Genomic DNA, 27296 nt, shown 5'->3' on the forward strand with positions numbered 1-27296 from the left:
CACGACGACCCAAAACCTATGGGATGAAGTAAAAGCGGTTCTAAGAGGGAAGTTTATAGCAATACAATCCTACCTCAAGAAACAAGAATACAGAAAGAAGAACAAAAAAACCCCCAAAGTTAGCAGAAGGAAAGAAATCATAATGATCAGATCAGAAATAAATGAAAAAGAAATGAAGGAAACAACAGCAAAGATCAATAAAACTAAAAGCTGATTCTTTGAGAAGATAAACAAAATTGATAAACCATTAGCCAGACTCATCAAGAAAAAAGGGAGAAGCCTCAAATCAACAGAATTAGAAATGAAAAAGGCGAAGTAACAACTGACACTGAAGAAATACAAAGGAACATGAGAGATTACTACAAGCAACTATATGCCAATAAAATGGACAACCTGGAAGAAATGGACAAATTCTTAGAAAAGCACAACCTTCTGAGACTGAACCAGGAAGAAATAGAAAATATAAACAGACCAATCACAAGCACTGAAATTCAAACAAAAGCCCAGGACCAGATGGCTTCACAGGCAAATTCTATTAACACCTATCCTTCTCAAACTCTTCCAAAATATAGCAGAGGGAAGAACACTCCCAAACTCATTCTACGAGTCCACCATCACACTGATACCAAAACCAGACAAAAATGTCACAAAGAAAGAAAACTACAGGCCAATATCACCGATGAACACAGATGCATAAATCCTCAACAAAATACCAGCAAACAGAATCCAACAGCACATTAAAAGGATCATACACCATGATCAAGTGGGGTTTATCTCAGGAATGCAAGGATTCTTCAGTATACACAAATCAATCAATGTGATACACCACATTAACAAACTGAAGGATAAAAACAATATGATAATCTCAACAGATGCAGAAAAAGCTTTCGACAAAATTCAACACCCATTTTTGATAAAAACTCTCCAGAAAGAAGGCACAGAGGTAACCTACCTCAACATAATAAAGGCCATATATGACAAACCCACAGCCAACATCAGTCTCAATGGTAAAAAACTAAAACCACTTCCTCTAAGATCAGAAACAAGACAAGGTTGCCCACTCTCACCACTATTATTCAACATAGTTTTGGAAGCTTTAGCCACAGCATTCAGAGAAGAAAAAGAAATAAAAGGACCCCAAATCGTAAAAGAAGAAGTAAAACTGTCACTGTTTGCAGATGACATAATACTATACACAGAGAATCCTAAAGAAGCTACCAGAAAACTACTAGAGCTACTCAATGAATTTGGTAAAGTAGCAGGATACAAAATTAATGCACAAAAATCTCTTGTATTCCTATACACTGATGATGAAAAATCTGAAAGAGAAATTAAGGAAACACTCCCATTTACCACTGCAACAAAAAGAGTAAAATACTTAGGAATAAACCTACCTAAGGAGACAAAAGACCTGTATGCAGAAAAATATAAGACACTGATGAAAGAAATTAAAGACGATACAAGGAGATGGAGAGATAAACCATGTTCTTGGATTGGAAGAATCAACATTGTGAAAACGACTCTACTACCCAAAGCAATCTACAGATTCAATGCAATCCCTATCATACAGTAATCAAGATGGTTATGGTACTGGCACAAAAACAGAAATATAGATCAATGTTAACAGGATAGAAAGCCCAGAGATAAACCCACGCACATATGGTCACCTTATCTTTGATAAAGGAGGCAAGGATATGCAATGGAGAAAAGACAGCCTCTTCAATAAGTGGTGCTGGGAAAACTGGACAGCTACATGTACAAGAATGAAATTAGAACACTCCCTAACACCGTACACAAAAATAAACTCAAAATAGACTGAAGACCTAAATGTAAGGCCAGGGCTTTCCTGGTGGTGCAGTGGTTAAGAATCTGCCTGCCAATGCAGGGGACACGGGTTCGAGCCCTGGTCTGGGAAGATCCCACAGGGAACGAAGCAACTAAGCCCGTGCACCAGAACTACTGAGCCTGCGCTCTAGAGCCCGTACGGCACAACTACTGAAGCCTGTGTGCCACGACAACTGAAGCCCGCGCGCCTAGAGCCTGTGCTCCGCAACAAGAGAAGCCACCACAATGAGAAGCCCATGCACAGCAATGAAGAGCAGCCCCTGCTCACCGCAACTAGAGAAAGCCCGCACACAGCAACAAAGACCCAACTCAGACAATAAATAAATATATATATAAATAAATACATAAATAAATAAATTTACTTTAAAAAAATAAATGTAAGGCCAGAAACTATAAAACTCTGAAGAGGAAAACACAGGCAGAACGCTCTATGACATAAATCAGAGCAAGATCATTTTTGACCCACCTCCTAGAGAAACGGAAATAAAAACAAAAATAAACAAATGGGACCTAATGAAACTTAAAAGCTTTTGCACAGCAAAGGAAACCATAAACAAGATGAAGGGATAAAATATTCGTAAATGAAGCAACTGACAAAGGATTAATCTCCAAAACATACAAGCAGCTCATGCAAGCTCAATATCAAAAAAACAAACAACCCAATCCAAAAGTTAGCAGAAGACCTCGTTTCTGCAAAGAAGATATACATATTCCCAGCAAACACATGAAAGGATGCTCAACACCACTAATCATTAGAGAAATGCAAATCAAAACTACAATGAGGTATCACCTCACACCAGTCAGAATGGCCACCATCAAAAAACCTACAAACAATAAATGCTGGAGAGGGTGTGGAGAAAGGGAACCCTCTTGCACTGTTGGTGGGAATGTAAATTGATATAGCCACTATGGAGAACAGTATGGAGGTTCCTTAAAAAACTAAAAATAGAACTACCATACGACCCAGCAATCCCACTACTGGGCATATACCCTGAGAAAACCATAATTCAAAAAGAGACATGTACCACAATGTTCAGTGCAGCCCTATTAACAATAGCCAAGACATGGAAGCAACCTAAGTGGCCATCGACAGATGAATGCATAAAGAAGATGTGGCACATATATACAAAGGAATATTACTCAGCCATAAAAAGAAACGAAATTGAGTTATTTGTAGTGAGGTGGATGGACCCAGAGTCTGTCATACAGAGTGAAGTAAGTCAGAAAGAGAAAAACAAGTACCGTATGCTAACACATATATATGGAATCCTAAAAAAAAATGGTTCTGAAGAACCCAGGGGCAGGAGAGGAATAAAGACACAGACACAGAGGTTGGACTTGAGGACACGGGGAGAGGGAAGGGTAAGCTGGTACGAAGTGAGAGAGTGGCATGGACATATATACACTACCAAATGTAAAACAGATAGCTAGTGGGAAGCATCCACATAGCACAGGGAGATCAGCTTGGTGCTTTGTGCCCACCTAGAGGGGTGGGATAGGGAGGGTGGGAGGGAGACGCAAGAGGGAGGAAATATGGGGATATATGTATGTGTATAGCTGATTCACTTTGTTATACAGCAGCAACTAACACACCACTGTAAAGCAATTATACTCCAATAAAGATGTTAAAAAACTTTTAAACAAAAGGCCAGGTAAGTGCCCATCTGGTCGCTGCAGCAGCTGGTGTGTGCCTGCAGCAGAAATCACTAATGCCAGCTAAGTACCGGAGCAGGAGATGAGTAAGACCGTTTCTGCATACTTAAAGCATGTGCTTTGCAGAAATCATTTGTTAAGTCTTAACAGTTTATGTTGCCAAAATAAACAGACTGGGAACATATCTTAGGAGGAACAGCATCCTCTGACCCCACCGCTCAGAAGGAAGCAGTAAGGCATTTCTAAGAACTCTCATACAATGCATGCTTATCATGGTTTAATCATTCAGATACAGAAAAGTACAAATAAAATGGAAAGGCCTTATAAGCCTTTTACTATTGGAAGAGCATTCCACAATTCCTCCCATAGAGCCCTGATATTAGACAAAACAGAAGATCACAGCGGACCATCAGAGCCCCTATCACTGGATGGTGATTTAAAATAAGAACTGCAAACTTGTACAGGGCCTCTGTTCCACTTGGAAACCAATACAAGTAACTCATCAGGCAAAGTGTGAGAAATTTGGCTGATGACAATTGGCAGCTAAATCTTTCAGTCTAATCACAGAGAACTGAAACCCAGCCGAGTGGTTTTTCCTAATACCTTGGCCCTGCTCCACAGCCCCTCTGGCCAAGACCCAGCCACCAAGCCGGAGCACGTGCCCCAAGAAGACGAGGGCCCAAGCCAGACACTCTACTCGTGCCTGGGGTGTCTCGGGCCTGCTGCCAGGAGGGCTTTGGAGAGGGGCGCAGAGCTTAGGAGGCGACTTGACTCTACTTTCCCCCATTTGGGAACGGAGGGTGGAGAAGGTAATCAAAACATGCTATCAGCACTGACATGTCAACGTCCATAATTAACCTGCAAGTGTACTGAAGGTGAACCTGCAGCTCTTCAGCCGCAGAAAGAAATCTGCTTTTGCGTCTGGGGAGTATTTGGACATATAGAAGCAGCAGTTCATTTTGTCTCTGGACATGCTGGCAAATGAAGCTTGGGAAAGACAACTTTCAGTACGTGGAATTGCTCCACCTTTTAACAATGATGTGAACTTCAGATTAAAATCTAACATTACTGTACGATTCCAACTATACAACATTTTGGAAAAGGCCAAACTATGGAGACAATAAAAGGATCCGTGGTTGCCAGGGGCTGGGTGGGGGCGTGAAGAGCAGAGCTCAGGGGATTTTCAGGGCAGTGACACTAGCCTGCATGAGACTGTAACGGTGGCTACACAACCCTGCACATTTGTCCAAACCCACAGAGTGTACAACACAAAGAGTGAACTCTGATGTAGACCATGGGCTCAGGATGATGACGGCCTCGGTGCAGGTTCATCGGGTGTAACACATGGACTCTCTGGTAGGGATGCTGATGGCGGGGGGCTGGGTGTACTGGGGCAGGGATGGGAACTCTGAATTTTCACTCAATTTTGCTGTGAATCTAAAACTGCTCTAAAAAAATTAAGTGCATGCATGTGTCCCTAACGTTAGATACTGTAAAAGTATACATGATAAATCCTGTGCTACAGTAGTTCTAATATCTGTTATGCTGCAAAGAACTCCAATAGCTTTTTTCTACAAAGAGCAAATAACCAACGTGACAACTCCGAATCATTTCCATGAAATCGGAAAGCTCTTTCTTTGACCCTGAGTGCTATCTTCATATGTAAACATAAGTTACATGAGTCAGTTAAGAAAAGCATTCTGATCCACAGGGGCTTCCTTGGTGGCGCAGTGGTTAAGAGTCCGCCTGCCATATACCCTGAGAAAACCAAAATTCAAAAAGAGTCATGTACCAAAATGTTCATTGCAGCTCTATTTACAATAGCCCGGAGATGGAAACAACCTAAGCGCCCATCATCGGATGAATGGATAAAGAAGATGTGGCACATATACACAATGGAATATTACTCAGCCTTAAAAAGAAATGAAATTGAGCTATTTGTAATGAGGTGGATAGACCTAGAGTCTGTCATACAGAGTGAAGTAAGTCAGAAAGAAAAGGACAAATACCGTATGCTAACACATATATATGGAATTTAAGGGAAAAAAATGTCATGAAGAACCTAGGGGTAAGACAGGAATAAAGACGCAGACCTACTGGAGAACGGACTTGAGGATATGGGGAGGGGGAAGGGTGAGTTTTGACAGGGCAAGAGAGAGTCATGGACATATACACACTAACAAACGTAGTAAGGTAGATAGCTGGGGGGAAGCAGCCGCAAGGCACAGGGATATCAGCTCGGTGCTTTGTGACAGCCTGGAAGGGTGGGATGGGGAGAGTGGGAGGGAGGGAGACGCAAGAGGGAAGACATATGGGAACATATGTATATGTATAGCAGATTCACTTTGTTATAAAGCAGAAACTAACATACCATTGTAAAGCAATTATACCCCAATAAAGATGTTTAAAAAAAAAAAAAAAAAAAAGAGTCCGCCTGCCAATGCAGGGGACACGGGTTCGAGCCCTGGTCCGGGAAGATCCCACATGCCGCAGAGCAACTAAGCCCATGCGCCACAACTACGGAGCCTGCGCTCTAGAGCCCACAAGCCACAACTACTGAGCCCACGAGCCACAACTACTGAAGCCCGTGCACCTAGAGCCCGTGCTCCGCAACAAGAGAAGCCACCGCAATGAGAAGCCTGCGCGCCACAACAAAGAGTAGCCCCCACTCGCCACAACCAGAGAAAGCCCGCGCGCAGCAACGAGGACCCAGCACAGCCAAAAAATAATAATAATAAATTAATTTACTTATTTATTAACAAAAAAGAAAAGCATTATGATTCCTAGACATAAAAATTGCAGTAAGGTGGGTGTGGGCCATTAGCTCTCACATGGAATGTTTCATTTCTGCGGAATAGCCCTGTTTAACTCTGTGTTCCCTATTTAGAGCCTGGGGCTGCTCTACTGCTCTCATAAGGACTTGGGAACGAAAGCAAACTGAACGGTCAGAGGTCGCAGAGGGTGGGAAAGGAGCCAACAGCACTGGCCAGGGGTTCCCTGGCAGCGCTCATTTGCAAACATGATACAAAATCAACTGGCAGAAATAAGTCTGCACAACATAAACTGTGCTTATAACAACAGACGGGGAAACTCCAGGTAAATGAAGGGGGAAAAGGTCCTATCAATATACTGTTTCTTAATCTGCATGGCTGGCAGACTGTTGTTCATTTTATTATTCTTTACAAATGTTTATATATATATATAAAGCTTTTACTTTACGTGAACAGAATATTTCACAGTAAGTTTAAAATTTACAGGCATTGCCATAACCCCCAAGTCCAATGACAGGTCAAATAATACGTGTACTGCACGGTGTAAAACAATAAGAAAGGGCATATGAAAGATTAAAGACTGAATTATAATAGTTCATGCTGCCACTCATCTGCTATAAATATGCCTTCCTAGTGTAGCATCATATAAAGCAACAATGGCAATACAGAGAAAAATCGCAGAAATGTCACAAACAGATCATGAGCTCTCCATTTTAAAAAGAATTTAGAAGTCTTTGAATGTCAAATGCAGAAGAAATTAATTCATTCTCTCATTTTTTTTCCATAGCCAGTCCTGACAGCACAGAATTAATTTGACTCCAGACTACCTATGCAGCTGACAGTATTCCTGGCTTCTGAAATCCCCCAAGAGAAATTGACTTAGTGGACAAGCAGTGCAGCTGCTAGAAGAATCCTATAAATAGATCACGTAAAAAAAATCGACTCCCCACAAACGCACCAAGAGTCCAAGGTGTAATTTTCAGAGAGTTTTTAAATGTTACACTCCTAGATTAACGTAATTTTTCCTTTTGGAAACATATATGTATTTCCAAATTCTTAAGGCTAAAGAACGTATATTCATCAAACACAGTCCCTGGCACATGTAGGTGATGGGTAAATATTCACGGAACTGAACTGACTCAGCAGTACTCCCAAGGGGCCGGCACTGCTGGGACTCACCTGCCTTACCTGAGGCAGGAGGGCCATCTCTTCTTCCACCTCATTCTAGCGTCCATTTTCAAAACCCTGGCCCATTAGATCTGGTTATGTTTCTAATGCTAGTCTTGTAAGCAATACAAAGGTTACTATATGAAACCACAGTTATGACAATAAATAAGCTTTAATCTAAATCCACTACATTCTATCTCAAGTGCAAGAATTCTGTAAAACAAACATTGGTTCTGTGCTAGGACTGGAAGCAGACTGAAAAATCAGGGCTGACTCATATCCAAGTTAGGAAACACTGCATGGCAAAATTATGACCCAACCAGAATTAAATGAAACATGGAAATTATTTTAAGGATTTCTTTTAATAAGAATCTGTATTTAAGTTGTAATAGTAACCAATTTTCTTTCAAATATCCTGAACAGAGGTAAAGCCACTGTTAGGATTAAAAAGAAGCATACTTTAAATGTGCAAGGCTACTCATGCATCTCATTTAATTCTTCTCTGATCAACAAGCAGAGGAAATGAGTGCACACAGCGCAGCTGGACAGCTGGGTGGCCCTCTGGACTATCATCCATTCATTCCTCCCCGGCCAGCAGAATGCTGGGTAGGGAGGTTGGCACAGCTTCTCAAACCATCCCTTCCCCCGGGAGTTAAGGTGCAGGGTCGACCACACATTTGTGTTGTACTGACATCACCATTCCAGACAGTAAGTTATTCCCTCTTATCCCTGAAATACCCGCAAATTCCTGCTTCCCACCTCTCCATTTGTAACTTGGCTTCAATGCATTTCTTTCACCACACCTCCTCTCCACAGAGTAATTATCCATCGAGCTGGAGAAACTAGATTTTGAGTTAAGAATGCTGAACTTTAAATGCACTCACTCACCTAAGGAACTGCAAAATTATTTTACTGCATTACATTCTATAGTGGACTTCCCAACAACTTTATCAAGATTCTTCTTCTTCTACCTTGGCCTGCTGGTCTTGAGGTTAGGGAACAAATGTACTAAAATTAAATATGAAGTTCTTCCTTTGCAAAGTTTACTACCATCAGCTCCCACCTCCCTTACATATCCAACCCACAGCCCTCATGTGCATGTACACACACACACACACACACACACACACACACACACACACACACTTCAAAGTTTAAGGACCATGATGGTTGCTCTGTTCAGTTAACATGTTATGTGGCTTCTGGCTGATGAACCTACTGGGGGCTGAACTTAACCGACAAAAGAAACCAAGAAACAAATGAAGAGTCTAGAGTTCAAGCCATATTCTCTTCAAATTTCACTGAATCAATTCAAATGCATATACTAGTATTATAGACATTTTATAAAATAGTTGACATAATAATATGAACAATTATTTTGTTAGGATTTTAATTTTTAAGGCAATAATTTCATCTTATAATCCATCTCACCTCTCCAGTCGAGCAATAGACAAAAATTTGATTTCTCGGGTGCAACGAAAAAATTCTTGGCTTCAGGAAGCCTCAAGTAACACCAAGAAATTTTTGTTTTTTTTTTTTTTTTTTTTTGCTGTACGTGGGCCTCTCACTGTTGTGGCCTCTCCCGTTGCAGAGCACAGGCTCTGGACACACAGGCTCAGCGGCCATGGCTCACGGACCTAGCCGCTCCGCGGCACGTGGGATCTCCCCGGACCGGGGCATGAACCCGTGTCCCCTGCATCGGCAGGCGGACTCTCAACCACTGCGCCACCACGGAAGCCCAACACCTAGAAATTTTAACAGCCAACAGTATATAAAGTTGGTGAACACAGGAGTTGCTCTTTTTGAGCAGAGACTTTCAGTTCACTGCAAGTTGAGGGCAGTCATAAATAACAGCCTCTCTTCATACACACGCTACAGCCACCAAACAAGGACATAGTTCAAGAATACATGTTAGTATCAAGAATTTTTCTTCCCATGAAGTTGCTTTAATTCTTGCTACAGCAACATAATCACCATCTAAGACCTGAGTTCCTAAAACAAGAGACAATCTATATGTATTCCTAAATAAATATAGTTTTGAAAAAATACCACAGTAAAACAAAAGTGTATTGCTGGGTACCACGATGTTCACTGCAGCACTATTTACAATAGGCAGGACATGGAAGCAACCTAAGTGGCCATCGACAGATGAATGGATAAAGAAGATGTGGCACATATATGCAATGGACTATTACTCAGCCATAAAAAGAAACGAAATTGAGCTATTTGTAGCGAGGTGGATGGACCCAGAGTCTGTCATACAGAGTGAAGTCAGAAAGAGAAAAACAAATACCGTATGCTAACACATATATATGGAATCTTAAAAAAAAAATGGTTCTGATGAACCTAGGGGCAGGATAGGAATAAAGACTCAGACGTAGAGAATGGACTTGAGGACACGGGGGGGGGAAGGGTAAGCTGGAACAAAGTGAGAGAGTGGCATGGACATATACACACTACCAAATGTAAAACAGATAGCTAGTGGGAAGCAGCCACATAGCACAGGGAGATCAGCCTGGTGCTCTGTGACCACCTAGAGGGGTGGGATAGGGAGGGTGGGAGGGAGACGCAAGAGGGAGGAGATATGGGGATGTATGTGTATGTATAGCTGATTCACTTTGTTATAACGCAGAAGCTAACACACCACTGTAAAGCAATTATACTCCAACAAATATGTTAGTAAATAAATAAATACATGTTAAAAATTAAAAAATAAAACCTTCCTTCCTGAGCACAGCTAAAAAAAAAAAAAGTGTTTTGCTGAATCTGTTTTCCTACTGGGAAAAGAAACTCTTTCAATATTAAAGAAAAACAAAACATTTCACAAGATTAAAATTGTTTTTAAAAACCTAAAATTACTGATTTGGGGCTTTCCTGGTGGCACAGTGGTTAAGAATCTGCCTGCCAATGCAGGGGACACGGGTTCGAGCCCTGGTCCGGGAAGATCCCACATGCCACGGAGCAACTAAGCCCATGTGCCACAACTACTGAGCCTGCGTGCTGCAACTACTGAAGCACATGCTCCACCACAAGAGAAGCCACTGCAACGAGAAGCCCACGCACAGCAACGAAGACGCAACACAGCCAAATATAAATAAATAAATTTGTGTTTTAAAAAAGAGATACAGGGCTTCCCTGCTGGCACAGTGGTTGAGAGTCCACCCGCCGATGAGGGGGACACGGGTTCGTGCCCCGGTCTTGTGGGGGGGCGGGGGGTCCCACGTGCCACAGAGCAGCTGGGCCCGTGAGCCCTGGCCGCTGGGCCTGTGCATCCGGAGCCTGTGCTCCGCGGCGGGAGAGGCCACGGCAGTGAGAGGACCGCGTAGTGCAAAAAAATAAAAATAAAAAAGAGATATAATTTGAGAGCAAATCACAAAAGACAACATTTTTAAAAATAAACAAATAATAATACTGATTTGCATGAAACAACAAAACTCAAGATCTGGTCTTACTCATAGGACAGCACACATAATACGGGCTGTCAGTAAAGCCCATTATAAAGGTTCATTTGTGTCATTATATTCCACATTCTATTGTGCACACCGCAGGCGCACTTTCACATTAATCCCCCACGAAACATCAGAAGAGACCAGTATCCTAACTACACCGCAAGGAAACGTGCTCACAGAAGGTGAAGCAACCTGCCCAAGGCCCTGCAGCTGAGGACTCCTTCTGGCTCACGCCGCAGCGTCTCCCTCAAAAGTCCGTGATCTTTCTCACCACGCATGACTCCCCGAAGCAGTTTTTTTAATATGCCTCAACTTTTCAATTTTTACGTATAAGCTCATTTCTTTATACCTTTTGCCATCTTAGGTCAACAACTATGTATTGTGCACGAGGTGCCCTGCCCTGCGTCCCAGAAGCTCCACCGCAGCCGGGCTGGGTCTGTCCCTACACCTCGCCCGCCCGCCGCCCACTCCCCAGGCCCCGCCCCCAGCTCACACAGCCAGAATGAAAACCCCACGCGGCTGAGATACACTTAGGATTCGCTTAGTCTTCTGGTAACTCATCGTGCAGGGACCCCCGTTAGCCCTCGACTTCACCAACCCTCGCCAATCTGGCTGCTATGAGTCATGCAAAAGCATCAGACAAATCTATTCCCTCTGCCTGTTTCAATGGGTAACCAACTGTTTCTAACACCATTTTTTAAACGTCATAAACAGATTAAAAGAAATCGACCAATTAAAAGAAAGGAAAAGAAATAGCCGTTTTCCTGAATGAGGCCCATTAGGTACAGTGCATGCCTCCCTGTGAAGCACCATTAAACATCTACTCTCTGAAAGCGCATCCAGGCTCCCTGTGTCCCAATACTTCTAGGTCAAACCTTGGCAGAAAAATTGTTTTCCAAGTTGTTAGTCCCCTAGGCAAAATAAATAAATTCTAAACCTCACATGTGCAAGCCAAGAATGTTACAAATCTTCCAGCAATTCCTCTAGAAGCATCCTTAACCCACAAACTATAATAAAAGGCAGCTGTGTTTCTAAACATGTAATCAACGTGCCATTTAACCAAGGGGAGGGGGTGGGGGAAAGGGGGATGTTACGTGAAACCCGAGTGATTCAGAATTTGTGGTCATTTGAAAAGAGTTTGAGTACAGCTTAAATACTTAAAATTTCCCTCTGTTTCCATGCTTAGTACATGATTTTTCTCCCTAGAAGTTCAGACCTCACATATGAGGCCCGTAAACTTCTATTCCTCCATGACCGACACTTTCCAACACATAAATAACTTCCTGGCCTGGTTCCTTTCCCGTCAAACCACTGGGGCGCCCACTGTTGTGAACACAGTCATTCCCGAGTTCTTCGTGCTCTGACACCTCTGAAGGGGCACAAATCACTCCCACACATGTTGCCAAACCCCCAACAAAACAACCGCTCGGACTTAACATGAAATTCTATCAGAGGTCTACAAAGATTCTTTTTACCCTTACAATCTTTGAAAAGAATCTACATTTCATTAAAAAAACAATTAGTTTCAGCAATTTAATAACTACTTGGTAGGGAAAAAATCAATTACTTCCCAAGATTAACGTAGTTATTCCCAGTAACTGTTACAAACACAGCTGTGTTGTCAAGGAGTTTAGTACGAGTTTTCCAAATTAAATATAAAATGTGGAAGATAAGCATTTAAAAATCTGTACCAAAAAACATCTTTACTACAGGAATTGGTCTTAAGTTTAATGCAAATTAAAATTTACCGAGATATATTATTAAAACCATAAAAAAACACCAAAAAAATTAATCAAAATAAGCAGGGTTACAATTATTTGAACTAAATTATATTTACATAATTTCCAGATAAGCCCAAGATTTCTAAATTCTCAAACAACACTTAAAATTATACACAATCACAACCATACCATAAAGTTCCTAGCACCCCTTGAACTTAAAGAGTTTATTATTAAAATGGCTTTCAACATAGTTTTTGATAAAAACATTTCATTCCATTTCCTACTTTCAGGTACTAAATTATCTCAACTTAAAATCTTGAGACCAGGGACTTCCCTGGTGGCACAGTGGTTAAGGATCCGCCTACCAATGCAGGGGTCTCGGGTACGAGCCCTGGTCCAAGAGGATCCCACATGCTGCAGAGCAAATAAGCCCATGCGCCACAACTACTGAGCCTGCGCTCTAAGAGCCCTCAAGCCACAACTACTGAGCCCGCGCGCCTAGAGCCCGTGCTCCTCAACAAGAGAAGCCACCGCAATGAGAAGCCCGCACACCGCAACACAGTGTAGCCCCCACTCGCCGCAACTAGAGAAAGCCCGCGTGCAGCAACTAAGACCCAATGCAGCCAAAAATTTAAAAAAATAAATAAATAATAAAATAAAATCTTGAGACAAATAAAATTTAGTCTACTAAAGTGATTTTCCACAAATTTTTAAGAAGTCATGTTCCCAAGCACAGACTGCCAAATGATTTGCACATATAAACGAACACGCACTCCTTTAAAACAATTAGCGGCCATGAGACACGCTTCAGAGGCAGAGCAGGTCCCCCTGCGAGACAGCGCGGTTCAGTCGGAGCCACTCACCACCTCCTCCAGTGCAGCACTGCGCCCGAAAGAGCACGTGAGGTGTGTCAGGCAGCTCACAAAGGACGAGAAGAGCTCGCTTGGAATGGCGGTTAAGACGTTGCGAGGGAACACAGTTATCAGGTTGCTGATGATGCTGGAGATCCCCACAGCTTCAGAATCTTCTATCTCAATTCTACAACCCAAGGCATGAGCATCAGCGTTAAGTGGAGCAGAGGTAACTCGTTTCCAAACATGCACCCATTCATTTTCAAAGGCACGTCTCTGTGTACTCATTTCAACTGACACATGTAACTCTCCTCTAAAATATAAAAGCAGGGAATCGCTAGTTTCTTTTTTCCTCCACTGTTAATCGTGAGGAAGAACTGAAGCTCCTTTTTGGTTCTAAGGGCCAGGATACCTACCCATTGATGGTATTCAGTAAGCCCTCAATGAAGTGTGCGAGATAATCCACTTGGGACCCTTCGTCGGGGAAGATGGGTCCGTGAAGAGAAGCTAACTGGGCGAGGCACTGCAGGGAGTCTTGTGCCATGTCGGAATCTTCTCTGATTTTTCGATGTACCTGTTAGAAAGAATCGCTAATCCATAAACATAAATTCTTCTTTTGTAAGGGTCACGTGTCTATCGTGCCAAATGAGGTGAGAGAAAAACTCACTGTAGCTGAGCATTTCTAGACAACTAATTCCCGAGTTAAACTAAATTTGAAAATTGTCCCTCAGTCCATTTTATGTTATAGGCCATGATTTTAAACATACCAATTAATTGTCAGTGGAGAGCTACCTACATTTTGAAAACTGAACTGTCTCCGGCGTGTTATGACAAAGAAACAGATGCCGGCCAGTCAGACACGCTGCTTCTTCTAAAAACAGCAGCCACGACAGTCATCTGTATTATGCTAGCTATGCCTCGCTGCAGCTTCTTGCTAAAGTTAGCGAAGTTCGGGCAAGAGCATATAGATGCTGCTCCGCTGGAGCAGACAGTCACACACTCGCAAAACCAACGTGCCCCCCAATCCCCAGAAATTCACTCATTCAAGCAATATATTAACATGGTGTTTCATCAACTCTGATATTGCCTACAATCGATTTGAATCTCATTTTATCCTATATCACTGCTATTAATAAAATTTTTAAATGTTTAAATTTTACTTAAATTATATTTAAATTCGCTTTAAACCTCGCGTAAAATTTATTTCAATGCTGCAATACTGAGGTGAAACACCTGGCATACAGTGTCCTGATGAAGGAAACACTCCCAAAATACTGCTCCCTAATTTTACGGTGTCATTAATATTCTCAGACTTACATAATTAAAACAGACAAGGAGAATATTTTCAGCAGAGAAATCACAGGTAATTGTTTATCTTAATCCACCACATTTACTGTGGCCACTTTCTACTTTCCACAAGGATTTGAATTTTCCAGCCCCTCTTTCCCTACACAAATCTCTGTGCTTTCTGAGTGTCACACAATTTAAGCATTTATTCTCCATCTGTGTCAGGTTATTTCACTCTGACTGCAATCATTTGTAAATTACTTGAAGTTAGGGTGCTTCCCAACTATGCACTGGTACAGCGCGGGGACACAGGGAATACTCATAAACCCTTAATTCACTGGTTGATTCCATTAATCTTTAATTCCTGAACTGCTTAAGGTTCTAAGAAATTTAAAATATTAAAAACTCGCTGTTAAGTTACAAAGTTAATTTATCTACTGACATGCTGAAAGGGGTTTAGAAAAGGGGTTGTCAAACCACAGCCCGCAGGCCAGACCCGGCCTCCTGCCTGCTTTTGTGTGGCCTGTGAGGTAAGAATGGTTTTTACCTTTTTATGTGGTTGGGAAAAACAAAACCAAAGAATAATATTTCAAGACATGTGAAAATTATACAAAATTCACGTTGTAACAGCCGTCAGTGAAGTTTTGCTGTAACTGCTTGTACTGGGAGGCCAGAGCTGAAGCTGCCTCAGAGAACTAATGACCTACAAAGCCTAATATTCTACCCAGCCAATCCCTGGTCTAGAACAACACAAGGGTTTTTCAAAATACATTCTAAGTTTTATATATAGTAAATTTAAAGTACAGTCACAAATCCATATATCCATTCTATTCAAGAACTTCTGAACACAGCTTATTCTGAAGTTCCTTATCTGAAAACTGTAACTACATTTCTGTCACCTTGTTTTTTTAACCGTATCAACATTTAAACATGACAGAGACAAACGCAACCTGGGACCACAGAGGGCTGCTTCTCCACCCACACAGCCAAATGGTTGCTCGATCCTGGTCCAGACATAAGGAAGCAAAAGAAACAGCCAACATGGATTATGTAATTAAATAAAATAAAAATAAGAAACTGTCCTCAGAGCCTGACTTTACTGGGCATACTTACATTTCCTAAAATATGAACCACATAAAACATGATAAATCAATGGCTGATTCTTATGTAACACGGTAGATTCTTGCTCCCTTCCATTACAAAGGAATTCTACCATATCTGAACCATGTTACACAAATTAAAACCTGAATTCACCACCTGAATAGGGAAAAGCAGAGGGATAAAGAAAAGCAAAGTCTAGCGGAAGACCCAGGGAGGTGACTGGAGAAGCAAGACAAGAAATACGGACAAGGAATAAAGAAAAGTATGTTAGTAAGACGCTGAGTTCTATGGGAACACACTGAATCCGAGACGACTTCGGGCATCCAAGTTAAAGCCCCAGCGCGAGGATTACGAGGCTCTGGGACACAGGAGCAGCCTGTGCTGAATACAGACGAGGAGCCCTTGGTGCAGAAGTGTCTCTCAGTGAGCTACGAGTGGAAGAAGAAGCCCAAGGAACACGTACACAGTCAGCAAAGCTGAGAACTGAGATAGGAACACCAGTATTTATCCAACGAGCAGAGTAAGAAGAGACCATAAATGAGATCAGGAAGAATATGTCAAAAAGGAAAAACTAAGGAGAGTGGTTTCTCCAACACCTAATGGAAAGAAGAAAACTGGAGAAGCTTGTGAACTTGCAGGGGGCAGAAGGCCATCTAAGGTCTCCTGAACCCAGACGGGCCACAGCTGGGTCTCGAGGCCACGACACAGTACACGTAAGTGCAGCGATTCAAATCTAGAGAAAAAGTGACGTGCAGTGGAAAACTGCTTCAAATAGGCAATGAATTCACATAATTGAAAATAAACTTTAAAAAAAGTGAATGAAATAAAAAGATTAGTCACTGACATTTTTCTAACAAATAACAAAATTAAAATTGTTCATAAAGTGCATACATGAAAGTAATAGGCCACAAACACAAAACTGTTAAAATCACAAGGTGAAAGGGGTTAACTTTCAGATGCAGAAGTTATCTGCCTGTGGAGGCTCCCAGCTGACAGGAGCAGCTGTCTACTGCGTCCAGACAGCTGTTCAGACAGGGGAGCTGTTTCCAGCACTGCCAGCAAGTTTTTCACCTTTTCAAAAACTGCTGGAACGGGATCCAATTTCAGTCAAATGAATAACACAGAGAACTGAACTTGGATACACATCAAAACAATTTCTGCCAGAGGCAGGCAACAGAATGTTAAAATGTAGTTACAATTATCTTTGATACTGATAACGTTTTTAGCCATCATTTCTCGGATTTAAAGAAGAAAATGCAAGGTAATACTCAGTCTGAACATTTCTATAGAAAAATATTTTTACGTACACCTAGGGGTGAAATTTGTAAGGCTCGTGAATAGTACCTTTAAAACACCTGAAAAGGTAAACTATAATTAATGGTTGGGATTTAGCAAAATAGCTTTCTTTTTTCTTTTTAATTGGTCTTTATTTGGACTTTTGCCCCAGTCATTATACCTAACTAACTTGCATGCTTGCCCTACATCTGCAAACCTGTATCCAAAACACACACACACATACTACACACACACGTATTTTCCATATTTTCTCCAGCTTTTGACTATTACATTGGGGGGCCCTCTTGGGCAAACATGGGAGCACATTCCTAACTTCCTGGTATTTAGTAAACAATACGGGACTACTGAAAGTTACAGCTGAAATAAACTGTTATTCAGTCACTCTAACTGAACCCATGGCTGCTAACCAGTACACAAAAGTGTACTGCTCTAGAACAGCGCTTCTCAAAGTGCGGCCCAGGGGTCCCCAAAGCTTCCTGACACCCTATCAGGTTGTCTGTACGGTCAAAACTACTCTCATAACACCACTGAGGCAGTGTTTGCCTTTTCTATTCCTACCGTCACACACCCACGTTCTACGTGACTGTAGAACACTGCAACTGAGCGAACGCAGGAGCAGATGAGAGGGCCTGGCTGTCTTCTGTGACACCAGACATTGGAGAGGTCTGCAAAAATGTCAACAATGCCACTCTTCTCACTAAACTTTCTGTCTGCTTGTTTTAAAAAACATAGCTATTTGTTCACTGAAATGTTATTTACGTTAATATGTAGTGGTTTGGTATTGCTATTTTTAAGTGAATTAATAAATTATTTTTTAAAGTTCTCAGTTTGAATTTTTAACATGGTAAACACTAATAGCTATAACCCACACAAACAAAAGCCCTTCGGGGTCCTCGATGATTTTTAAGAGCGTAAAGAGGCCCTGAGACCAAAAAGCTTGAGCTCTACGACGTTAAACCCTTCATAATTATATAACATTTTAATAAACCAGCAAAAACATTTCTATATAATCTTTGTTTAAGCAAATATACTGATCAGGAGAGAAGGCTTTGGAGGAGAAAAGCAATCTGTCTTGATTTACTTAAAAAAGATACAAAAGCACGCATTCTTCCCGTGGCACTTTTCTGTGGCTTCCCTGTGGCGAGGGAGAGAGCAGGACTTACGGTAAAGAAAAGCTCCATGACCCTGCTGTCCAGAAGGGCCTCCCGCCAGGACTCCGTGGGCTTCAGGAGCACATTTTGCGAGGACTCAAACATGGCTATATAATGTCTTCCCAGTTAGCTGGGGTCAAGGTCAACCACAATAACATTCCGACTTTGTCTAAAATGTAAGTATATCCTAAATATAACGGAGCCATCCAGAAAGAATGTAATGGAAACAGTTTAAGCCTCTTCACATATGCTACATAATTCACGCCTGAAGCTAAGGAATAAAAGGCATTAAGTGCTGAAAAAAAGAATGCTAGAGGAATGTAGATAACAGTTTCATCATAATTATATATCATGCTGCAGGGGTACATAAAGTCTGAGCACAGGTGATCTGAGTGGTGGCAACAGGAGGAGAAACACTAACGCAAAACAGATGCCAAAACACATGCAAGAAAAGAACCAATTTCTACATGTTGATCCCATCACGTCCCCCAATATCTTACAGCAGCTAAAACCACTTATACAGAATGTGAGTTTCATACAGTCTGCTTGGAAAAATAGCATTTTCCCAAAAGAAATACACTTACTGGGAAACAAAAAGAGAACAGGAGGAGCAAATATACATCCTACCAAAGAAGAACTTCCAAACATCAGATCATCCAACTCCACACAAAGACAATTATCACTTTACATAAAACTCTATCCCAGGCTAAAAAGTTCAGGTGTTCACTGTCAAGCGGCTTCAAACAGAACACCGTCTTTACCACACAGAGAATAACCATAAAATACACCTGCAGGTGTTTGTGAACATAACTCATTCAGGGACACAGACACGTAGCTGAGGTTTCAGGAAGGGAGAAACCTGTCTGGGCACAGACAGCGTTACGCCCCTTCCACGCTTATCAAATGCCCAACTAGACCAGGGGTCCGCAACCCCCGAGCCGAGGTCCAGCATCGGCCCCGCGGCCTGTTAGGAAACGGGCCACACGGCAGAAGGTGAGCGGTGGGCGAGCACGTGAAGCTTCATCTGCCGCTACCCCCCCCAACCCGCCATCACTCGCATCACCGCCTGAAACACGCCCCCCGCCCCGCCCGTGGAAAAACCGTCTTCCATGAAACCGGTCCCCGGTGCCAAAAAGGTTGGGGACCCCTGAGCTAGACCATTCTCATCACCCAATGAGAAATTTCAACAAGTTATCCAAACTACGGTGTGCAAAAATTAGATATAAGTTCAAATTCTACATGTTCATTAAAGCCCAAATCATTAACAGAGAAAATGAAAGGCAACGCTATGGAAAATTTTTAAAAAGATTTTTGTTTAACCCTCTTTTAAAATAACTAATATTATTTTGTGTCTGAAGAGCAAGAAGGGGCACCAAGAGTTCTTTCAGAAAAGAAGCCATTGCTTGTTTCTGAACAATCACTCCAGAAATGTTCTGTGACTGCACTTAATTGCTGAATAAAAGTGAAACTCAAACCAGGTTCGTTTAAATCTCACTTTTCTCTTCCTCTGTCTGCCCCCTTGTGGAGGGCAGGGAGAACTGGGGCCAAAAGGAAGGAGCTGCCGGACTCTGAAACAGCAGCAGCGCGGGGCCTCCTGACCCAGAGCCACTGGTGTGTCCGTAGCTTCTAGAACGACTTCATCTTCTCGCGAGGCACCTAGCTGGTGTGAGATTGTTAGTACTGGGCTCTCACCCAGAAGAGAACACAACAGCTAAACACTAGGTCTTTCCATGTATTGTCTAAAAACGGGGGCTTGATTACCCTTTAGAGAAGCAAACTGAAATGTTGGTGGGTGAAATCTGATGTCTGGGATGTGCTTCACAATAATCTGGGGCTGGAAGAGCAGAGAGGAAATAAAACTTACAGCTGGTGAAGCTGTATTCTATTTTTGTGCACCTTTGGAATTTTCCACAGTAAAAGTTGGGGCATAAAACAAGGAGGCTCGGGCTTCCCCGGTAGCGCAGTGGTTGAGAATCCGCCTGCCGATGCAGGGGACACGGGTTCGTCCCCCGGTTCGGATCCCACATGCCGCGGAGCGGCTGGGCCCGTGAGCCATGGCCACTGAGCCTGCGCGTCCGGAGCCTGTGCTCCGCAACGGGAGAGGCCACAACAGTGAGAGGCCCGTGTACCGCAAAAAAAAAAAACAAACAACCAAAAAACAAGGAGGCTCAGCACATGAAATAAAGCACCTGAGAGTAAGACAATAAAGTTTTTGTACTTCATAAAAAATATTCCACTTCTTTTCTAGGTTAATTCCCTTAATTTTCAATGTCCTATTTTTTCAATTAAAAGGCAATTTTTTGGTATATAAATTGTTCAGTAATGAAAAGTATTTATTAAATACTTATATTGAGTTCTACATTGAACAAAGATGCACAAATTATGACAATCTAGTTACATTTTTTAAGGAGTCGCAATCTGACATCAAAATGGTAAGAAACTTTATGTGTCAGACACCCAAATCTAACAAACAAAATATGTGTATCATCACTAAACACTTTCCATGAGGAAAATAACAGAATGTCTTAATACTTTATCTGCTCACTAATGGTGTCATTATTTTACTTTTACCTTAGGTGGAATGTGAGACAGAGTCACACTGAACCGTAATGAAACGGTCAGGCCACCTGTCCTGGGTCTCGTTCGCACAGCCACCTGGGCAGAGCAAATGCACGCAGCCCTCAGGTAAGGAGCAGCGGAGGCCCCTCAGAGGCACAACACAGAGGAGGGGCGCTGGGGGAGGACGCAAAGAGTGGTGTTTATGGACTTTGCTAGTCTTGGAAATGTGGAAAAGCTCGTTTCAAGCGAGTGAAGAGCCCTGCAACTGACCAAGCCTGCCAGTTACAAAACAACAGGGGGTTGTCCAGGTCCTTTAGCAAGTGAGAGTTGATTAACATCAAAGATTAATAAATATTACAAAAGGAAATGAGACCTAGACCAAGATCTCTTTGCTATCTTTCATTCAATTACAAAATGTGGACACTCCATAAATACTTGTAGATATCAGTTACTTATATTAAGAGAAAACAGAAGGATGTAAGTTTGAGAGAAGCCTTTTTTCCAGGTATGAGATGGAATTAAATGCAATTGCTCACCTAAACATCAGGTGCAAAATAATCCTCAAATTTTTTATTTATTTTTTTTAATCCTGATGTTAGCTTCTCTTGATCTTGGCCTGTTTTTAAACACACTATTCCCAGTGCCCAGTCTGTATGGCCAAATGTTCTTAAAAAGCTGACGACCAGCATGGTTTTAGAACTGTCATTCCTTACATGTTGCCCACAGCACAAGGAGATCTGAGACTTTAACATCTGACACAATCATAAAATACTTTTCTCCAATAATTATTTTAAAGTTCCATGTGAGTTTTATTTTTAACTCCAGACCTGGAAAGGATCTTTACCTCTGGCATGACATTTGCCTCCTATTAAGAAAGCTCACTGGTAGCGCTCCTGGCGAAGAGGCCACACTAACTGTTCTTTGAATAGTTACCCTACAGCACTGCAGACTAACCCACCTTCCCTTTTACCAGCCAGCCTAGCACTGCCACCCGGTACCAGTTGTTCATAATAAGAATGAACACATGCTCCAGTGTGTACAATGAGACACAACCGTATGACTTAGTTATAAATAATCTCTCTCTCTCTACGAAAAGAACATGTAATTATCTTCAAAAGCATTTTAATACAAACTTAACATAAAAACAGCAAAAAGAACAGTACTGAATGTACTGTTATGTACTCCAACAGTAATGAATGGAACAAATTTTTAAGAACAGCGCTGTTCGAACAAGAAATACACGTTGTAGTCAGCACACTGGACTGTGAATCTGCTGAAGGCGCTGCCCGTAAAGAGGGAATAAGGGCCCTTCTGTGTTGCCTGAAATACTGTTATTAAGAAGGCGCATGCACTACTTTTCGATTAAAAAGCTAGTTAGAAGCTCATCACAGTGTGAACAGACTTTCACATGCAGATCTGGACCGTTTCTGCACATTCAATTCAACTTTTAATTTGGTATTACCAACTATTTCTGTATCTATGTATAAGTGACCCCAAAATACCACTTCTCCCCAGATAATTCTTAATGTAGAATACTTTAAAAACAACAAGGAGAAGACCATCACTAAAATTCTATCACTTCTCCTCTTAAGACAATATTTTTTTAAATGATTTAAAACTTAAATCAAGCAGTATTTCCTCCTTCTTTCTTAGTTTTGCGTCTTCCTTTATTCCTTCTCAAAAATCTTTACTTTTTTCAAGTTCTTGTTTAATAACCTATAATTCTCTCCAAGCCTAGACTATCATATACAAACGTTAATCATGTTTCTCTCTTCCTGATATCCAAAAATAACTTTTCCCAAAAAATTGTTATACAAAGCAATAGTCTCTAACAGTTTTAATAAAACAGCAGGTTCCTATTTAAAAGTTGCAAAAGTTTCAGTTTACAGAACTACTTTAACAGCCATGTCATAATATCAACATTATATTGCTTTATTTTTATCCAAATATATTACCAATAAAAGAGAAGTCTGACAATGAAGTGATTATTTACTAATTGATCATTTATTATATGCTTGTTAGATTTTAGGAGACATAAGAGTCACACCAGATTGATACCATTAAATAGCAATCATTTACCAAAATTCAAATCAGATTTTAAACCAAGAATTTTCTGGGGCTATGGCTTTACATATTTTTCTAAAATAAATACTAAACTCAGGTAATTTATATTTTGTATCAGAATCATTCATTTTGTGATCAAATAAAATTCAACCCACGTGACAGCCATAGAGAGCTGCTTTCAGCCTTTAATAATCCTATGTCTTTTTAAAAATCTGTCATCGCATCAACATCACTTCACCTTGCCGTGTTTTCACCACTTCGAGAACCAGGAGCTACCATACAAGGACTCTCCTGTCACTGGACACCGTACAAGCCCGTCTGTGAGCAAGGCTGCAATTCTGAAGTCTGAAAACCCAGCCCGTCTTCTGAGCTCTGTGCTCTCAGTCCCCTGGAAATCAGTCACAGCTGGAAGTCAACTCAACCTCGCACACACACTGAAGAATTAACTATCCGTCTCCTGGCCCTTCTCCCACGGCCATCCTACCGAGCTCTAAAGCTCTCTGCTGGGGAAGCTCACCTGCTCCTGAGAAACCAGAGGCACAGACACGCAGCACCTGCCCTGCCCTGGACACGCCGGCCAGCACCACACACACCTGAGGAGCCAGGAGGACAGAGCTCAGCCGCAGCGGCCACGACTGCCACTGGATAAACCCACAAAGTCTTCTGTCTCAACCACACAGTGTGACCTGTAAGTGCATGCTCTTAACAGAAGGGGGGTGGTCACCTCTGAAACACACCGGGCCTTCCACATGCAAATGAGGTCTAGTCCATCTATGAACACCTTCTGTATGGGGATCATCTTGTGGTGGTGACCGACAGTAAAACAACAAAAGAGGCACACAACAGCTACAAATCACCCTCAGGCAGACATGGAAAGTGAAAATCTCCACTGCCTATTCTTACAAGAACTTCACAATACAGGAAGACCTTGTAGCAACCATGGACATTTTACAAAAGGAATACTTTAATTTCCCCATATTCTTTTTATCCCACCTCATTAGTAAAACAAAATTTTCAGAAGCAAGGGGAAGCCCAGCTTTTCTTCTTATATATTTAATCTCTGTCACTACTAACTTTTCTAACAACAAAAACTGCTATTTCTGGCACAGCACGGAACCACTGAGCCCGGTCTCACACAGCACTTAGTCCAAGTAACCAAAGTCCTTTGAAATAAAGGAGAACTGACCTCACCTGAATGTTTTCCAAAGCCTTGCCTCCAAATAGTAACGTTGGCTTTACTGGAAATCCTAATTTAGGTGAAAGCTTCTGTGTCCCGTTACTATTTTATGATCTAGTTAGCTTTCCCCAAGAGCTTGAGTTGAAAAAATTTTTACCAAAACCAAATCAGATACACAAAAATAGAATACCAATAAAAGGCAGTGTAACCAAACTAAAAAAAGAATTATTACTGAAGCCAACATACCAAACATACCTGCCAAGCATTCTTATTACAAAACGATATTGTCATTTATGATTAGCATTGCCAAAACCCCGAAGCATTTATGGACGCTAGGTGAGCTAATGGCTAAACAATACGAGCAGCATGAACAGACAGCCAAGAACTGAGACACTACTTCTGAATCACCTTGTCTCAATAACTAAAACATATCTATTTGTTAGGCATCTGTTACTACATGCTAGATACTGCACAGCGTGGACAACACAGTGGACAAAACACGGCCTGTGCTTTCCTGAGCCTCCAGACAAGCAGTAAACAGGTACTGCTCCAGCAGGCTAACAAAAGGAAAATTACAATGGACAAGTGGGCCAAATGGGAGAGAAGTGTGTATAACATGCATATCAGGAGCTGCAGCAGGGGCTTCCCTAGTGGTGCAGTGGTTAAGAATCCGCCTGCCAATGCAGGGGACATGGGTTCAAGCCCTGGTCCAGGAAGATCCCACATGCCGCGGAGCAACTGGGTCCGTGCGCCACAACTACTGAGCCTGCGCTCTAGAGTCTGCAAGCTACAACTACTGAGCCCACGTGCCTACAGCCCATGCTCCACAACAAGAGAAGCCACCGCAATGAGAAGCCCGTGCACCACAACCAAGAGTAGCCCCTGCTCACCGCAACTACAGAAAGCCCACACGCAGCAACAGAAAGCCCACACGCAGCAACAAAGACCCAACGCAGCCAAAAATGTAAATTAAAAAAAAAGCCACATCAAAAGAAACCTGACCTGGTCTGGAGTGAATGACGGAGGCACAACTAGGAGGCAAGGGAAAAGTTCACCTGCAAAGGTGCCAGGGCAGAAGGAAACTTGGCCTGTGAGTGCAGCACCAACAGAAAGAGGACAAAGAGAGTTCGGAGAGAAAGGCAGAGACCAGACCATCCAGAATCCTAGCGCCCGTTTGTAAATGGGGTGGTGGTATAGAGGATGCTAGGACTAGGGTACTTTCTTTACACAATAATAATCTAAAACAGAATGAAAAGCAGGTGGATTTCATCTCAGATCTTTCAAGACAGTAAGACCAGGGCAGAATGGCCAGAGCAATTAGCTCACTGGGCCAGGAGACGATTTTAACACCTGCCAAAGCCCAGGAGCTATAGACTTTGCACCAGGCCTGGAGTGGAGGATGCCTTCCTAAATCACCTTCTACATGTATAAAACCTACATGTAATAATCCTTTAAGAAAAATAATGGTTTGCAGGGACTTCCCTGGCGGTCCAGTGGTTAAGACCCCACGCTCCCAACGCATGGAGCACGGGTTCCATCCCTGGTGGGGGAACTAAGATCCCGCATGCTGCATGGCACTGCCCCCACCCCCCAAAAAAAAGGTTTGCAGAAGACATATACACAGAAAATCCAAAAAAATACTATTTGAACTAAAAAATAAGTTCAGCAAAGCTACATGGTACAAGATCAATATACAAAAATTTGTTTTTCTATACACCATTATGAACACAAAAATAATTGTAAAATCAACTCCATTTATAATTGAATTAAAAAATAAAATACTCAGAATAAATTTAACAGAAGAAGTTCAAACTTCTACTCTGAAAACTATAAAACAGTGTTGAAAGAAACTAAAGATCTAAAAAAATGGAAAGACATCCCATGTTCATGCATTGGAAAACTTAATATTTTGCTATTTGTTAACGTGGCAGTTCTCCTCAAACTAATCTACAGATTCAACATAATCCCTATCAAAATCCCAGCTGCCTTTTTTGCAGAAATTGATAAACTGATCCTAAACTTCAAATGGATATGAAAGAGACAGAGAGAAGACTAAATAATCTTGAAATACTGTTACATTTACAGCCAGGTGATTTTATACAAGGGGGCCAAAACAATTCGACTGGAAAAAAAATACCTTTTTCAACAAATGATGCAGGAACAACAGGATCCTGTTATACCTTATATCTCCACAAAACGTAAACTGGATCACAGACCTACCGTATGACAGACCTACATAAAACTCTTAGAAGAAAATATAGGACTAAATCTTTGTGACCTTAAGGACAAGAACAAAGTCAGAGAACTGACACAACTCAACTTACTAAATCTACAATAACCGAGACAGTATGGTATTGGAGAAAGAATAAATGGATCAATGGCACAGAATACAGAAACCAGAAACAGACCTACATACATGAAGTCAAATGATCTTTAACAAAGTAGTAAACTGCAATGGAGCCAAAAAAAGTCTTCAACAAATGGTACTTAATTACTGGACGTCCACATACAAAAAAAAAAAAAAAAAAAGAATCAAGATACAGATAGACCTTACGCCTTTCACAAAAATCAATTCAAACTGGATCATAGACCTAAATTAAAATGTGTAACTGTAAGGCAGTCCAGTGGTTACAACTCCATGCTTCCAATGCAGGGGGTGCGGGTTTGACCCCTGGTCGGGGAACTAAGATCCTACATGACACACAGCGTGGTCAAAAAAACAAAAACAAAAACCTGTAAAATTCCTAAAAGATAACATAGGAGAAAATCTAGATGACCTTGGGTTTGGCAATGACTTTTTATCAAAATAACAAGGCATGATCCATGAAAGAAAGAATTGATAAGCTGGACTTCACTAAAATTAAACACCTCTGCTCTGTGAGAGACACTGTCAAGAGAATAAGACAGTAAGCCACAGACTGGGAGGAAATATTTACAAAAGACATCTCTCATAAAAGACTATTATCCAACATATAAAAAGAACTCTTAAAATTTAACAATAAGAAAACAAACCATCTGGTTAAAAATGGACCCAGGTCCTTAACAGACACCTCACCAAAGAAGACATACAGGTGTCAAATAAGCACATGAAAAGATGTTCAACATCACATGGTCTTTAGGGAAATGCAAAGCAAAACAATGAGATACCACTCCACCCCTACGAGAAAGGTCCAAATCCAGAACACTGAGAACACCAAACGCTGC

General features: G+C 41.6%; 1 protein-coding gene across 5 annotated transcripts in view; it reads right to left on the reverse strand.

Moving 5' to 3' along the window:
• The window catches only part of XPO4 (exportin 4), a 109640-nt gene that overhangs the window by 39148 nt on the left and 43196 nt on the right, over positions 1-27296 (reverse strand). For all 5 annotated transcript variants that reach the window (XM_032610978.1, XM_032610974.1, XM_032610975.1 and 2 more), the window contains 3 exons: positions 18305-18417; positions 13874-14031; positions 13470-13644 (listed from right to left, as the gene is read on the reverse strand). In XM_032610978.1, the coding sequence (XP_032466869.1) occupies positions 13470-13644; positions 13874-14031; positions 18305-18417 (446 nt within the window). The remainder of the gene's footprint in view (positions 1-13469; positions 13645-13873; positions 14032-18304; positions 18418-27296) is intronic.

This window comes from Phocoena sinus, chromosome 18 (assembly GCF_008692025.1).
Source record: "Phocoena sinus isolate mPhoSin1 chromosome 18, mPhoSin1.pri, whole genome shotgun sequence".
In the NCBI taxonomy this organism is placed as follows: Eukaryota; Metazoa; Chordata; class Mammalia; order Artiodactyla; family Phocoenidae; genus Phocoena; species Phocoena sinus.